The sequence below is a fragment of the Brachyhypopomus gauderio genome, chromosome 10 (assembly GCF_052324685.1).
Source record: "Brachyhypopomus gauderio isolate BG-103 chromosome 10, BGAUD_0.2, whole genome shotgun sequence".
Taxonomy (NCBI): domain Eukaryota; kingdom Metazoa; phylum Chordata; class Actinopteri; order Gymnotiformes; family Hypopomidae; genus Brachyhypopomus; species Brachyhypopomus gauderio.
In genome coordinates, this window is record NC_135220.1 from 11571258 (window position 1) to 11586682 (window position 15425).

Genomic DNA, 15425 nt, shown 5'->3' on the forward strand with positions numbered 1-15425 from the left:
TAGTGAGGGATGTAGGGTGAGATGTAGGTAGATGTTTAGGAGAGAGAGATGACTCCTAGTGAGGGATGTAGGGTGAGATGTAGGTAGATGTTTTGGAGAGAGAGATGACTCCTAGTGAGGGATGTAGGGTGAGATGTAGGTAGATGTTTAGGAGAGAGAGATGACTCCTAGTGAGGGATGTAGGGTGAGATGTAGGTAGATGTTTAGGAGAGAGAGATGACTCCTAGTGAGGGATGTAGGGTGAGATGTAGGTAGATGTTTAGGAGAGCGAGATGACTCCTAGTGAGGGATGTAGGGTGAGATGTAGGTAGATGTTTAGGAGAGAGAGATTACTCCTAGTGAGGGATGTAGGGTGAGATGTAGGTAGATGTTTAGGAGAGATGACTCCTAGTGAGGGATGTTTGGTGAGATGTAGGTAGATGTTTAGGAGAGAGAGATGACTCCTAGTGAGGGATGTAGGGTGAGATGTAGGTAGATGTTTAGGAGAGCGAGATGACTCCTAGTGAGGGATGTAGGGTGAGATGTAGGTAGATGTTTAGGAGAGAGAGATGACTCCTAGTGAGGGATGTAGGGTGAGATGTAGGTAGATGTTTAGGAGAGAGAGATGACTCCTAGTGAGGGATGTAGGGTGAGATGTAGGTAGATGTTTAGGAGAGAGAGATGACTCCTAGTGAGGGATGTAGGGTGAGATGTAGGTAGATGTTTTGGAGAGAGAGATGACTCCTAGTGAGGGATGTAGGGTGAGATGTAGGTAGATGTTTAGGAGAGAGAGATGACTCCTAGTGAGGGATGTTTGGTGAGATGTAGGTAGATGTTTAGGAGAGAGAGATGACTCCTAGTGAGGGATGTAGGGTGAGATGTAGGTAGATGTTTAGGAGAGAGAGATGACTCCAAGTGAGGGATGTAGGGTGAGATGTAGGTAGATGTTTAGGAGAGCGAGATGACTCCTAGTGAGGGATGTAGGGTGAGATGTAGGTAGATGTTTAGGAGAGCGAGATGACTCCTAGTGAGGGATGTAGGGTGAGATGTAGGTAGATGTTTAGGAGAGAGAGATGACTCCTAGTGAGGGATGTAGGGTGAGATGTAGGTAGATGTTTAGGAGAGAGAGATGACTCCTAGTGAGGGATGTAGGGTGAGATGTAGGTACATGTTTAGGAGAGATGACTCCTAGTGAGGGATGTAGGGTGAGATGTAGGTAGATGTTTAGGAGAGAGATGACTCCTAGTGAGGGATGTAGGGTGAGATGTAGGTAGATGTTTAGGAGAGATGACTCCTAGTGAGGGATGTTTGGTGAGATGTAGGTAGATGTTTAGGAGAGAGAAATGACTCCTAGTGAGGGATGTAGGGTGAGATGTAGGTAGATGTTTAGGAGAGAGAGATGACTCCTAGTGAGGGATGTAGGGTGAGATGTAGGTACATGTTTAGGAGAGAGAGATGACTCCTAGTGAGGGATGTTTGGTGAGATGTAGGTAGATGTTTAGGAGAGAGAGATGACTCCTAGTGAGGGATGTAGGGTGAGATGTAGGTAGATGTTTAGGAGAGAGAGATGACTCCTAGTGAGGGATGTAGGGTGAGATGTAGGTAGATGTTTAGGAGAGAGATGACTCCTAGTGAGGGATGTAGGGTGAGATGTAGGTACATGTTTAGGAGAGATGACTCCTAGTGAGGGATGTAGGGTGAGATGTAGGTAGATGTTTAGGAGACAGAGATGACTCCTAGTGAGGGATGTTTGGTGAGATGTAGGTAGATGTTTAGGAGAGAGAGATGACTCCTAGTGAGGGATGTAGGGTGAGATGTAGGTAGATGTTTAGGAGAGATGACTCCTAGTGAGGGATGTTTGGTGAGATGTAGGTAGATGTTTAGGAGAGAGAAATGACTCCTAGTGAGGGATGTAGGGTGAGATGTAGGTAGATGTTTAGGAGAGAGAGATGACTCCTAGTGAGGGATGTAGGGTGAGATGTAGGTAGATGTTTAGGAGAGAGAGATGACTCCTAGTGAGGGATGTAGGGTGAGATGTAGGTAGATGTTTAGGAGAGCGAGATGACTCCTAGTGAGGGATGTAGGGTGAGATGTAGGTAGATGTTTAGGAGAGAGAGATGACTCCTAGTGAGGGATGTTTGGTGAGATGTAGGTAGATGTTTAGGAGAGAGATGACTCCTAGTGAGGGATGTAGGGTGAGATGTAGGTAGATGTTTAGGAGAGAGAGATGACTCCAAGTGAGGGATGTATGGTGAGATGTAGGTAGATGTTTAGGAGAGAGATGACTCCTAGTGAGGGATGTAGGGTGAGATGTAGGTAGATGTTTAGGAGAGAGAGATGACTCCTAGTGAGGGATGTAGGGTGAGATGTAGGTAGATGTTTAGGAGAGAGAGATGACTCCTAGTGAGGGATGTAGGGTGAGATGTAGGTAGATGTTTAGGAGACAGAGATGACTCCTAGTGGGGGATGTAGGGTGAGATGTAGGTAGATGTTTAGGAGAGAGAGATGACTCCTAGTGAGGGATGTAGGGTGAGATGTAGGTAGATGTTTAGGAGAGAGAGATGACTCCTAGTGAGGGATGTATGGTGAGATGTAGGTAGATGTTTAGGAGACAGAGATGACTCCTAGTGAGGGATGTAGGGTGAGATGTAGGTAGATGTTTAGGAGAGAGAGCTGGGCACCTCCATGGTATCCACAAGTCTGCAGTGGGATTAGGCCACTATCCAAACCTGTGAGCCTCTTAAGGTCTGTTGATTCAGGCCAGAAGAGACTCAGTCAATGTAACCTCCTCTCATCACTCTTATTCTCGATGGAAACAGGGTGAGTGTAAAGAAAGAGAAAAGACAAGAGCAAATTTGGTGTGTGTATCTGGAAGGGCTAGATGGCAATTGGCATAGAGAGCTTACTAGAACAGACTGAAAAAACAAATAAATCATTTAATCATTTAACTGACAACTTATATAAATGGGAATCCTCTGGCAGAGAAACTTAAAAGCTTAAGTTAAACAGGGGAACAAAGCCAAATGTGAAGCCGTGTGTGTAGGGACGGATTTCTGGTCATGACCAGCCTGTTCCAGTCAGAACTTAAATGATTTAGGTTTGAGCAGCTCGCACCAGCTGCTGGGAACGCTCTATGAACTACCCATAATGCACAGCGTGCGGCTGCACTCCCAGCGCAGCACATCACACGCGCTCACACATTCCTCCGACCCTGACGCTGCTGCGTTCGGCGCTGGGCGTCGTGATGTTCCCGTATCCCAGAATTCCACACACCTGCAGTGGATTAGAACTTTGGAACAAAGCACAGTTCTCTACCCAGTCCTGCAGCTTTCTGCAAGGAACCGGAGTGTGTGTGTGTGTGTGAAGTGAGGAAGGGTCTCTGCAGGCTGATAATGAAAGGATCCAACTGTTCACCTCATGCTTGGACCACACCCCCACAAAGCAGACAAGAGGGCATCGTCGATCCTGCCATAACGCAGACAGAGAAGAACGGATCTTTCATCTACACTTCCCACTCATCACACTGCTAACAGTGTCTTACTTACCATCTGTCATAAGCAAAGATCATAACGTTGTCTTTTTTCTCCATTTATGAGCACCAGCTGCACATTACACTGAAACATTTCATAAGTGGACCAACAGAGATGAAGGTTACGCTCCATTTTCAGAGGTTTTCTCATGACTGCAACATTTTGTTCATTTATGCCACCCTCATGAAGGCAGCTCAGCAAAGCGTAGACACGCACAGCCTTCTGCAAAACTGCAGTTAGTGATGGGAGAAAGAAGTAACGTCTGTAACCTTCTAGGAGGTGTTAGTGGTGTTAGTGGGGCGAGGGCTGGCTGCAGAGGAGCAGAGGGGAGATGATTTGGAAAGTGTGTCATCAGTCTGCTGTTTGTAGAACGTGTGAAGTGCTTGCAGCTCGACTGCTGTCAAATGGAGCGTGCTTGAGAAGGAGCCACACACACACACACACACACACACACACACACACACACACACACACACACACACACACACACACACACACACACACACACACACACACACACACACACACACAGTGCCAACTTAATCATAACATGCACACAAACAGAGAGAGTGAGAATAGAAGTTAAACCGAACTGCTTACAGTCATTTCATTCGTCTATGAACTTTAATAACAAAACACTTTCCATATAAAAGTAAATATACATCGTCACAGCAAAAGGAAGGCTCTCTTTCAAGCGTTTATGTTTAAATAAAACCCATATGAGCAGTTAACAAAACAGCATTTGCTGCTGATCATAGAAATGAGAAAGAAAGAAAGAAAGAAAAAGAAAGAGCATCTGCAGTAGGAGCAGCAGACAGCAGGACGTCCCTGGCTGGGCCAATCACAGCACAGGGACAGTGATCTCCTCGGCTGGGCCAATCACAGCACAGGGACAGTGATCTCCACAGTCAAACCAATCACAGCACAGGGATAGTGATCTCCACAGCCGAACCAATCACAGCACAGGGACAGTGATTTCCTCGGCTTGGCCAATCACAGCACAGGGACAGTGATCTCCTTGGCGGGGCCAATCACAGCACAGGGACAGTTATCTCCTCGGCCGGGCCAACCACAGCACAGGGACAGTGATCTCCACAGCCAAACCAACCGCAGCACAGGGACAGTGATCTCCACAGCCGAACCAATCACAGCACAGGGACAGTGATTTCCTCGGCTTGGCCAATCACAGCACAGGAACAGTGATCTCCTCTGCGGGGCCCATCACAGCACAGGGACAGTGATCTCCTCTGCAGGGCCAATTACAGCACAGGGACAGTTATCTCCTCGGCCGGGCCAATCACAGCACAGGGACAGTGATCTCCACAGCCAAACCAATCACAGCACAGGGATAGTGATTTCCTCGGCTTGGCCAATCACAGCACAGGGACAGTGATTTCCTCGGCTTGGCCAATCACAACACAGGGACAGTGATCTCCTCGCCTGGACCAATCACAGCACAGAGCTCCAGCAGTGGAGGAAAACTACTAATAATAATTCATTAATAATAGAGATGAATACAGTTGAAATGTCCCTCCCTCTGCAGCAGCGGGGAGTCCAGCAGCTCCCAGCAGACACCAGACTGGTCCACTTGCTCCAGACCTCCTGAACTGGGACATGATTCTATAACACTGTTGAGTGGCGCCTGATAAATGAGCAAGTCTTCTAAATGAGCATGTGTATGTGTGCACGTGCGTGTAAGCTGGCGTCACTGGTGACCCTCTCCGCCTGCGTTCTTGTGGTAGTGCGGATCTGAACTCTGACTTCTGGAGGTCTCCTTAAGCATCTCAAAGAAAAGAATCTCCACACCTGCAGTCTCCACTGGACAGTTCTGCCCGGCGCTCACAGAAAACCACCTGCCAAGCAGTTCAACCACAAACATTCGCTTTATTTTGTTTGAAATGGTTATAGAAATGCTCATAGAAGTGCAAATTGGTCAATATTCCAGATATTTCCTAATAATTATTATTATAATAAGAAGAAGAATAATATATCTCTTTATGTAAAGTCTATGTTCAATGCTGTCGTGGGGAGGTTTTATGAAGGTCAGGTCTATCCGGAGACCTTTCACCTATGACCTCCACATCCTCAGGTCCATATTGTGGGTCCGTCACTTGTCTGAATTTTTCCGTGGGCGTCGGAAGCTGGACATGTTCTCGTTCAGTGCATAGATACGGCGGGAGAACTCCTCAAAGCCCGCGGCGTCCAACTCCCCGAGGACCTGATCGTCACTCTCCACAGCCACGGCGTGGTCCACAGGAATGCAGGGGAAGTCATGGAGGCGTGGGCCTCCACCCAAGCCCAGACCCAAGCCCAAACCCAATCTCAGCTCCGTAGCCTCAGTACCCATGATCTCCTCCGCCTGTTCCACAGAACAGCAAACCTCAGCGGTAGCCATGACTGTGCCCACATCACCCAACACCACATTCTCTCCAGGAACAGCTGATCCGTTCATGGTACCCGGGTGCTGGGTGTGCTCTGAGGAACCTGCGCTGGGCAGGCAGGCTTGGGTGGTTTCACCAGGCTGGCCGAGATCCGTCTCAGTCACAGCCTCCGTCTGGGGCCCCAGCCCCACATCTGGGGGCCCAGACTCCCTGCCCTGCTCAGCGCTCGTGTCCAGCAGAGACGAGAGGAAAGTGTCCTGTGTGGGCGGGACCTCCAGGACGGCTGGGGGACAGGGTTGAGCTGTGGCCGTGTTGTAGCTGGGTGGAGGCGTTTTGTATTTCTGCTTGTCCGCCTCTGAGCTGGCTCTCTTACGGGGTCCTCGGTCCGGAGAGGCCGGAGGGCCCACGTCTGGCACAGCAGAAACACTCGCGTGAGTCTTTGATGGGACCGGAATCGAACTAGAGACATGGTGGCGATCACTGAGAGAGAGAGAGAGAGAGAGAGAGAGAGAGAGAGAACATTAACGGTCATCATAATGTTGGCTTTTTGCAGATAAGACCCTAAATAATAAGTTTAGCTTTTTATTGTGTGCTGTGAGCATCCTATCTACTTCCAGATGAGATACATTTCATTTCCTCAGACTCCTGCTTGCAACACAAATACACAAATAAGACTCTCGCCTCGCTAGCCCAGACGCTAGTGCATCTCTCGGTGTGTCTGTGTTTTGCTGGCCAACCACCTCCAGTGTTCAGGGACTTTGTGCCTGAGAAATAGTACTTCACTGTCAGTTTTATTACGTCTGACGGACGCCAAAAGGAGTAGGCGTTTGTAAAAGCGAACTACATCAAACATGCGTTCATATGCGCATGCATGAAACCAAACCGCCCCAGGGAGGTCAGGTTCTGCACACAAGCGAGCCTGGACTACAGGGAGCAGAATATGGGACCTTGGACCCACATACAAACCTCATCAGTCTGGACTACTCGAGACCCAAATCTCCACCCAGTTTTTATTCTTTTTGAAAACCCTCTAAAACCGTGCACAGATTTAGAAGTGCAATGTGCGGTTTCATCAAGGGTTCACCAGTGTGACACCCAGGGTTCACCAGTGTGACGCGCAGGGTTCACCAGTGTGACGCGCAGGGTTCACCAGTGTGACGCGCAGGGTTCACCAGTGTGACGCGCAGGGTTCACCAGTGTGACACGCAGGGTTCACCAGTGTGACACGCAGGGTTCACCAGTGTGACACCCAGGGTTCACCTTCCAGCTTTAATATACTGCAACTCAAGCAGCATTTGAAATATCTGTGAACTACACTATTTTGGCCAATATTATGAAGCACTAGTTTGTAGTGTTTTCTGAAGTCATTCCTTTCCAATTCCAATCATAACTATTTCACATTTTCCCCCTCATAGTTTTAAATTAATATTGAGTGAACCATATGAATTTACGACTCAATGAACATATGTATGAATTATGCTGATGCATTTTGCTTTGGCAAGGTTAAGCAAACAGGACGATGCCAGTGGAGTGTGTGGATGTGAGTGTGAGGGAGAGCGAGAAAGACACTCCTGTCCTCGCATGCACTCATCTGCATGATGGATCGTCCCATAACTCATTCACACATGCACAAAGTGCCCCCCCACACACAGCTGCTTCTCTCCAAATCCTCTGAATAAGAGGAGATCTGAGAGACACTCCGACACGCCAACTGTCTGGTGCTGCATGCATCCAGCTCCTAAATGAGCATGATCAATAGCACACACACTCCCATAAAGAGCAGCCGCTTCCAGGACCAAATACCACTGAAGACTCTATAAAAACCAAACACGTTAGTGGTGAAGGTGGAGTCCACGCACAGGAACCAGTGAGGAACCGCACACAGCACCCCCAATGTGTGCCATGCTGAAGAGAGCAAGTGTCGAAGCTCAGTGTGTAAATCTGACCCGAGGTTCGTGATAGCTTGTTGGACCTTTCACAGGTACAGGACAGCTCACCGATCCGGACTGTGCTGCTGGTCTACTGTAGTTTATCATAGTTTGTCTGACCGGACTGTCCTACAGGTATACAATAGATCATCCATGCTGACTGTTCTGGAGGTCTATGGTCTGTCCTAACTGTGCTGTAGATCTTGATAGTTTGTACACTATATGGACAAAAGTATTGATAAACACCTTATTAATTGAATTGGTGTGTTAAAAATGAACACCTGAAAATATAATTAATTAAACGAACAATTATTAATTAATATATAATTGTCAATAAATTGAATTCAGGTGTTTCATTCAGTCCTATAGTCTGTCTTCACAAACATGATGGGATGTTCTAAAGAGCTCACTGAATTCATGCATGGTACTGTAAAAGGAGATGCAATCACTGCAACAACTCAGCTAGTGAGATTTTCTTCCCTGCTAAATGTTCCATGATCTACTCAGAGGATCCAGTGAAGCCAGGATGGGACTCTCCAGAGCTCCAACCCTCCATCAGCACAGAAAGTGTGAGCTTCATGGCGTGGGTGTCCATGGCCCACCAGCTGAAGGCCTTACATCACCGTGCACGAGGCCAAGCGGTGGATGTAGTGGTGTGAAGCCCCTTAGTTCCAGTCACGGGAAATCGTAATGCTTCTCTCTTCTATTACAGCACGTTAGTGCCAAGCCGAATACGCCCTGCTTATTGATTCACAGCCACAAGCGTTGATTGGGTTTTCATCAGCGAATCACCCCAAGTGGGAGGAGCCATACCTGTACTACATCGGCCCTGACAAGCTGCCAATCAAAATGTAATACCCAACCCTGTGCATTGATCAGGGCCATCATGAAGACACCCTGCTGAGTGAAGGCCAGACACTGCTGGTCTCCAAACCAGGCAAAGTGCAGATAATGTCATTTTTAGCAAAGAATTATAAGAGTATATATATATATATAAATAGTAGTTTTTTTGTTACAGTCTGATGGGTGGGTGTTTTTTTTTTGTGTGTGTGTGTGTGTGTGTGTGTGTGTGTGTGTGTGTGTGTGTGTGTGTCTGTTTTCTAGGTTCACTGGTAGTGATGGGGTCTAATTGCTCTACGCTTGCTTTACGCCAAACAATGATAAATATGATTACAGCTAAAGAGAAAAATATGATGCTGACATTGTGTCTTTTGTGACATTTCTGCACAGCAGTATGAACATCAGAAGGTTTGCTGTGAGTGAAGAGCTGTGGGCGCACTAATTCCAGACTACGTCATTATACGGCGAGTAATGAGTCCCAGCCTTAAAGCTGGAATAAAGGCAGACGTGAGTGGGAGCAAATTAAAGTCACGGTGAGTGAAAGCAGAGCTGTTCGTAGTGGCAGGCCGCTTAGAGAAGTGTATCCGACTAGCATTAAGAAACGTCCAGAAGGCCTGTGTCTCTCCAGGTCTCACGGGGACGGACTTCAGACCATTACAGACAAAATACACGCACACGCACTCAAAATCTGATTACATCTCTGATTCCAGTTAATCTCAGTTTCCCCTCTGCTGACTGCATTCAATCAGAGGTGAACAATCCCAGTAAGCCCAACGTGATTCATGGTTTTCTTCCTAAATTGTTGAATCTCAGCAAAACAGCAGGACAGTCAAACATGCAACACACAGATATGCAAAATCAGATCAGTCCCCTCATCCCCTCCCCCATCTCACCTCACCTCCTCTCCATCTCACCTCACCTCACCTCCCCTCCTCCCCTCCCCCATCTCACCTCACCTCCCCTCCTCTCCATCTCACCTCACCTCCCCACATCCCCTCCCCCTCCCCCATCTCACCTCACCTCCCCTCCTCTCCATCTCACCTCACCTCCCCACATCCCCTCCCCCTCCCCTCCTCACCACCTCCGCTCCCCACCTCACCATCTCACCTCACATCACCTCCCCTCCTCTCCTCTCCATCTCACCTCATCTCCCCTCCCCTCCTCCCCTCACCATCTCACCTCCCCACCTCACCTCTCCATCTCATCTCACCTCCTCTCCTCTCTTCTCCTCTCCTCCTCTCTGTCTCTCTTTCACACAGCTAGGGCAACAACACTTCCTTGAAGTTTTCAGAAAGTGGGAGAGAACGAGAGAGAGGCATTCTGGGAGATCAGAGGATGACAAACTCTGTGTGTTGGTTCAGTTTCCTCAGTGGCCCAGACACTCCAGGGAGGAGAGAATAGAAAACAGAACAGTTGTGGCTTATTAAGTGAGGGGATTCATCAGCCTCTTATGCTCAGAGATCAAAAGGCCCCATCACACACTCCTCTACTACCAGCACACACACTTAACAGCATAACCATGTAAGACAGCTGAATCTCTCTTGCTGTCTCTTGCACTCACACACACACACACACCCCTAGTCATGGATATTCCAGCCAGGTCTGGAATTTTGCAAATCCAAACATTTCCTGGGCATCTTCCAGTTTCTGCTCAACCCTGATGTGGGTCAAACAATCGTCCAAAACACACACACACACACACACACACACACACACACACACACACACACACACACACACACACACACAGATAACACTTTCTTTGATGTGCCACCACTGACTTTTTTTCTGTTCCATAGCAGGGACAGGATAGCGTAGAGACACACGTCGTCCTCCGTCTCATCGAGACAGACCTTCATTTTCTGATCATCTCATAGAGGAGGTGGGCTAGTCTGAGGGCAAAGCAAACCCGATGCTGTTTGCTATGGAACCATTTACTTTTAATGGTATGACCTGTGTTTATATGGAGGACGGGCTCCCTTTACCCTTTGTCTTGGACGGTGGAGATAAATCTCCAGTCCTTTATGCTGCGCTTGCTTCAGAGAGGCCAAGGAGTGAGTCTTCCCCCCGCACGACACTCGAACCAGATGTGAGGGTGTTTCTGGCACCTAATGATGATGCGTCACGGTTCCAAACACCGGAGCATGTAAGCTGCACTCTGGAGCCGGTGAGCAGAAACGTGTCCAGGCCAAAGGGCCTGGCGTGGACGACGGCGCTCGGCCCAAACGCCGAGGCCACACCGGGGCCGTGCACGTCCAGATGCAAGACAAGGAGGCGTCCACAGAGAGCCCTTCCGATTGACCATGCTCAAATCCCCCCTGACGGCTCTCGGATTCCCTGCCTGATGCTGCGAGCATGTGTGCAAGTATGCCTTTGAAAAACGATCTAGAAAGGCAACACACGGATCCTGTTGCGTGGCCAACGCGTTGTTGTTCTCAGGTCTTGCTAAAGAATGCTGCTACAAACATCTGGCCACAAAATGAATGACTTGCTGAAATTATAAAGCCGTGATGGGAAGCTGTTCAAACGCACCAGATGTGATTAATTATTTGAATGTTAAGCATCGTGATCAAACTGTCAAAGGTCTTTAGCAATAACTGGGGAACAGCTGCTGAACAGGTCACTGCAGACACTTGCCGTGTACGGAAACTAAACCGAGAACACCCAAGGTCGGTCCGCAAGAATGACACACAGGCTGGAGGAGGGGCTATAGGACAATAAGCCAATAAGATCAAAGGCTAAAGAGATGGTATGCAACAGAGGGGAAGAGAGAGAAAGAGAGAGGGAGGGAGGGGAGAGGTGAAGATAAGCGGATGTATGATTCTTCATATTGCTTCTTTCTGGTGTTCCGGAAGCATCTTCAGAGCCTCTAACCCCAGCGTGAGGTTCCTTGCCTGGGGATGTGTCAAATTCCACCCTGTCTCCGCCCCCGCTGCTCTCTGAGCCCTGTGGCACCAGTGGAAGTCATCCAGAGCCCCGTGTGGGTGCAGACACACACACACACACACACACACACACACACACACACACACCAGGACTAGCCATTAAGGCAGCCACAGAGAACCTCCTTCATCATCCTCATCATCACAACTCCCCAGTTGTCCATAGGGTGCATTCAGCCACAGTGGTGAGAGCTGTGGGTGAAGGTCAAGGGTGAAGGTCGTGGGTGCAGGTCAAGGGTGGCCCTCTCGAGCCTCTAGTGGGGACACAGCAGACAGCAGCTTCTGCTCTTCTGTAGAAGAGACCGACGGTCAAAAGCCACAGAACAAAAGATCAGAAGCAGCCATCTGTGGTGTAGCAAATAACCTGCATGGGAGCAATCAGAGACAGCTGCCCCCACCCTGTCGGTCAGGGATGGAGATCAGATGAAGAGCCACTGGAGCTCCAGGTCAGGGAGATGATTGTGAGGCGCTGTGGGTGCAGAGGGGCGGGGCCAGCAGGAGGAGACGTGGGCCAGCGCTCAGCCTGCTGCAACCAACCCCCAAAACAGATCAAATGTTAATGAGGCAGATTTAGAAATTCATCTGTGAAATATGTAACATGTGCACATACACACCACCACCCCCCTGCATACACACACACACACACACACAAGAGGAGGAGGAGGAAGAAAACAGTGTTTTCCTGTATGAGGTGATCTGCCTTGTGAAGTCTGCAGTGACTCCTGGGAAGTCTGCAGTGACTCCTGGAAAGTCTGCAGTGACTCCTGGAAAGTCTGCAGTGACTCCTGGAAAGTCTGCAGTGACTCCTGGAAAGTCTGCAGTGACTCCTGGAAAGTCTGCAGTGACTCCTGGAAAGTCTGCAGTGACTCCTGGAAAGTCTGCAGTGACTCCTGGAAAGTCTGCAGTGACTCCTGGAAAGTCTGCAGTGACTCCTGGAAAGTCTGCAGTGACTCCTGGAAAGTCTGCAGTGACTCCTGGAAAGTCTGCAGCAGTGACTCCTGGAAAGTCTGCAGCAGTGACTCCTGGAAAGTCTGCTCTGCCCTTGGGCAGGATGCAAAGCATTATGGGCTCCCTACATGCTGGACCTGTGGTATGAGGAGAGGTCAAACATGGCCACCGCAGACTCACTGATGTTACTCTTTACACACACACACACACACACACACACACACACACACACACACACACACACACACACACACACACACACACACACACACACACACACACACACACACACACACACACACACACACTTCCTGCCCTACTGACTCCTGCAGGTGCCCTGTGGCTGGTTTTTATGTGTCGATATTTCACATTTCTGGCCCCTGTGCTGGAAACACTATCTGAACTGAGGCTTTTTGGGTAGGCGGGATGGGAGATATGGAGGGGCCATAAAAGAGTCCTGCAGCTAACGCAGAATGAAAGGAATGTGTTCGACCTGGATTTGACCACCGAGCGGGCTCCACTGTCGCCATGGGGACGAGCCCTGGCTGAGCGGCCGATGTGGTCTAGTCGTACACAGGCTCTGCGAGGTAACTCAAACTCGACCGGGGTCCCGGAAAAATGTAACTTATGGGTTGGAGCTGACATTTTTACACAGGGTCCATGAAGGAGAGTCCGTCAGATGTGCCGGGCACACAGGAAGAGGCACCATGCTCTGTGGATGTGTGTATGAACAGTGTGTGTGTGTGTGTGTGTGTGTGTGTGTGTGTGTGTGTGTGTGTGTGTGTGTGTGTGTGTGTGTGAGCTCATGTGTGTCTGAGCTTCACGCTTCCGGCCATGGAGGGTGACCAGCAACGAGTTCCTTTTCCTCCTCCGTTTCCTGGCCTGGTACACAAAGGTCAGGTGGTCATGGTTTCATCTGCTCCCCTGAAACACTTCCAGGTGCATTAAGAGTGCAGGGAGAGCGAGCTGCTTCACTTAACCAGGTCTGCTTCCTTTGCTAAACAAAGATGATTAAATTAGCGTTTGGAGGGATGCTGTGTGCAGTGCTGATCCGTGACCGAGGGGCTCCGATCAAAGGCCACACGCTTGAAGGCTGCCGCGCAGATCGCTGGGGTTACGGGCAGGTCTCTGACTAACGGACAGGTGGCTGGGCCTATCAGCGCCAGGCCCCTCCCCGCCCACCGAGACGAGGCGGGCCTATGCAGACTCTGTGGGCCTGGTGTTATCACCTGATCAGCCCTGAGGAGGAATAAAATGCTGCTAGTGAAAGGTTTGTTTACGCTGACAGAGAGCGAGTGGTTCCACTGGAATTGAAGGAGAGCGGTCCTCAATTTTAACTTCAACTCTGTGACTAGTCAGAATGGCAGAGGTGATGAACATGTGCTCTACGCTCATGAGTCATGGAGCATCAGTTTAACCGAAACTTTGTTCATGGCGAGACTTTCAAATCAAACACACTTAATCACATAGACTTTGAGTCACACAGCTAACGCAAGCATGACGCAAGTTTGAGGATGACAAACCATTTAACTCACCATCTCACCAGCAGCCCGTGCTCTAGAAAGTGCTTCAGGTTTGGCAGAGTCTGCCGCAGGTCTGGTGTTGAGAGTCCATGCTGGTACCGAAGCTGTGAACATACAACAAGAGACACACAGAGTTACACAGAGAGTTGGGCAACCATCACTGGAGTTATACAGAGAGTTGGGTAACCATCACTGGAGTTACACAGAGAGCTGATCACCATAACTGGAGTTACACAGAGAGTTGGGTAACCATTACTGGAGTTACATAGAGAGTTGGGTAAACATTACTGGAGTTACACAGAGAGTTGGGTAACCATTACTGGAGTTACACAGAGAGTTGGGTAAACATTACTGGAGTTACACAGAGAGTTGGGTAACCATCACTGGAGTTACACAGAGTTGGGTAACCATCACTGGAGTTACACAGAGTTGGGTAACCATCACTGGAGTTACACAGAGTTGGGTAACCATCACTGGAGTTACACAGAGAGTTGGGTAACCATCACTGGAGTTACACAGAGAGTTGGGTAACCATCACTGGAGTTACACAGAGAGTTGGGTAACCATCACTGGAGTTACACAGAGAGCTGATCACCATCACTGGAGTTACACAGAGAGTTGGGTAACCATCACTGGAGTTACACAGAGAGTTGGGTAACCATCACTGGAGTTACACAGAGAGTTGGGTAACCATTACTAGAGTTACACAGAGAGTTGGGTAAACATCACTGGAGTTACACAGAGAGTTGGGTAACCATCACTGGAGTTACACAGAGTTGGGTAACCATTACTGGAGTTACACAGAGAGTTGGGTAACCATCACTGGAGTTACACAGAGTTGGGTAACCATCACTGGAGTTACACAGAGAGTTGGGTAACCATTACTGGAGTTACACAGAGAGTTGGGTAACCATTACTGGAGTTACACAGAGAGTTGGGTAACCATCACTGGAGTTACACAGAGTTGGGTAACCATCACTGGAGTTACACAGAGTTGGGTAACCATCACTGGAGTTACACAGAGAGTTGGGTAACCATTACTGGAGTTACACAGAGAGTTGGGTAACAATCACTGGAGTTACACAGAGTTGGGTAACCATCACTGGAGTTACATAGAGAGTTGGGTAACCATTACTGGAGTTACACAGAGAGTTGGGTAACAATCACTGGAGTTACACAGAGTTGGGTAACCATCACTGGAGTTACACAGTGAACTGGACATCTGGAGTTTCTGCCCACAGTAGCATCATATTTGCCCTTAGAACATCAGTAGCATCTGACTTTGTAACACAAGATATTCCCAAACTTCTACAATCAACATGAAGGCATCATGCTACAATTCCCAAACACTTGT

General features: G+C 48.8%; 1 protein-coding gene across 1 annotated transcript in view; it reads right to left on the reverse strand.

Annotated features, from left to right (window-relative positions):
- Positions 1 to 4151: 4151 nt before the first annotated feature.
- Positions 4152 to 15425, reverse strand: part of uvrag (UV radiation resistance associated gene) — a 66074-nt gene continuing 54800 nt past the window's right edge. The window contains exons 14-15 of the mRNA XM_077019455.1: positions 14084 to 14175; positions 4152 to 6370 (exon numbers count right to left, since the gene is read on the reverse strand). Coding sequence (XP_076875570.1) covers positions 5617 to 6370; positions 14084 to 14175 — 846 coding nt within the window. The 3' untranslated portion in view covers positions 4152 to 5616. The remainder of the gene's footprint in view (positions 6371 to 14083; positions 14176 to 15425) is intronic.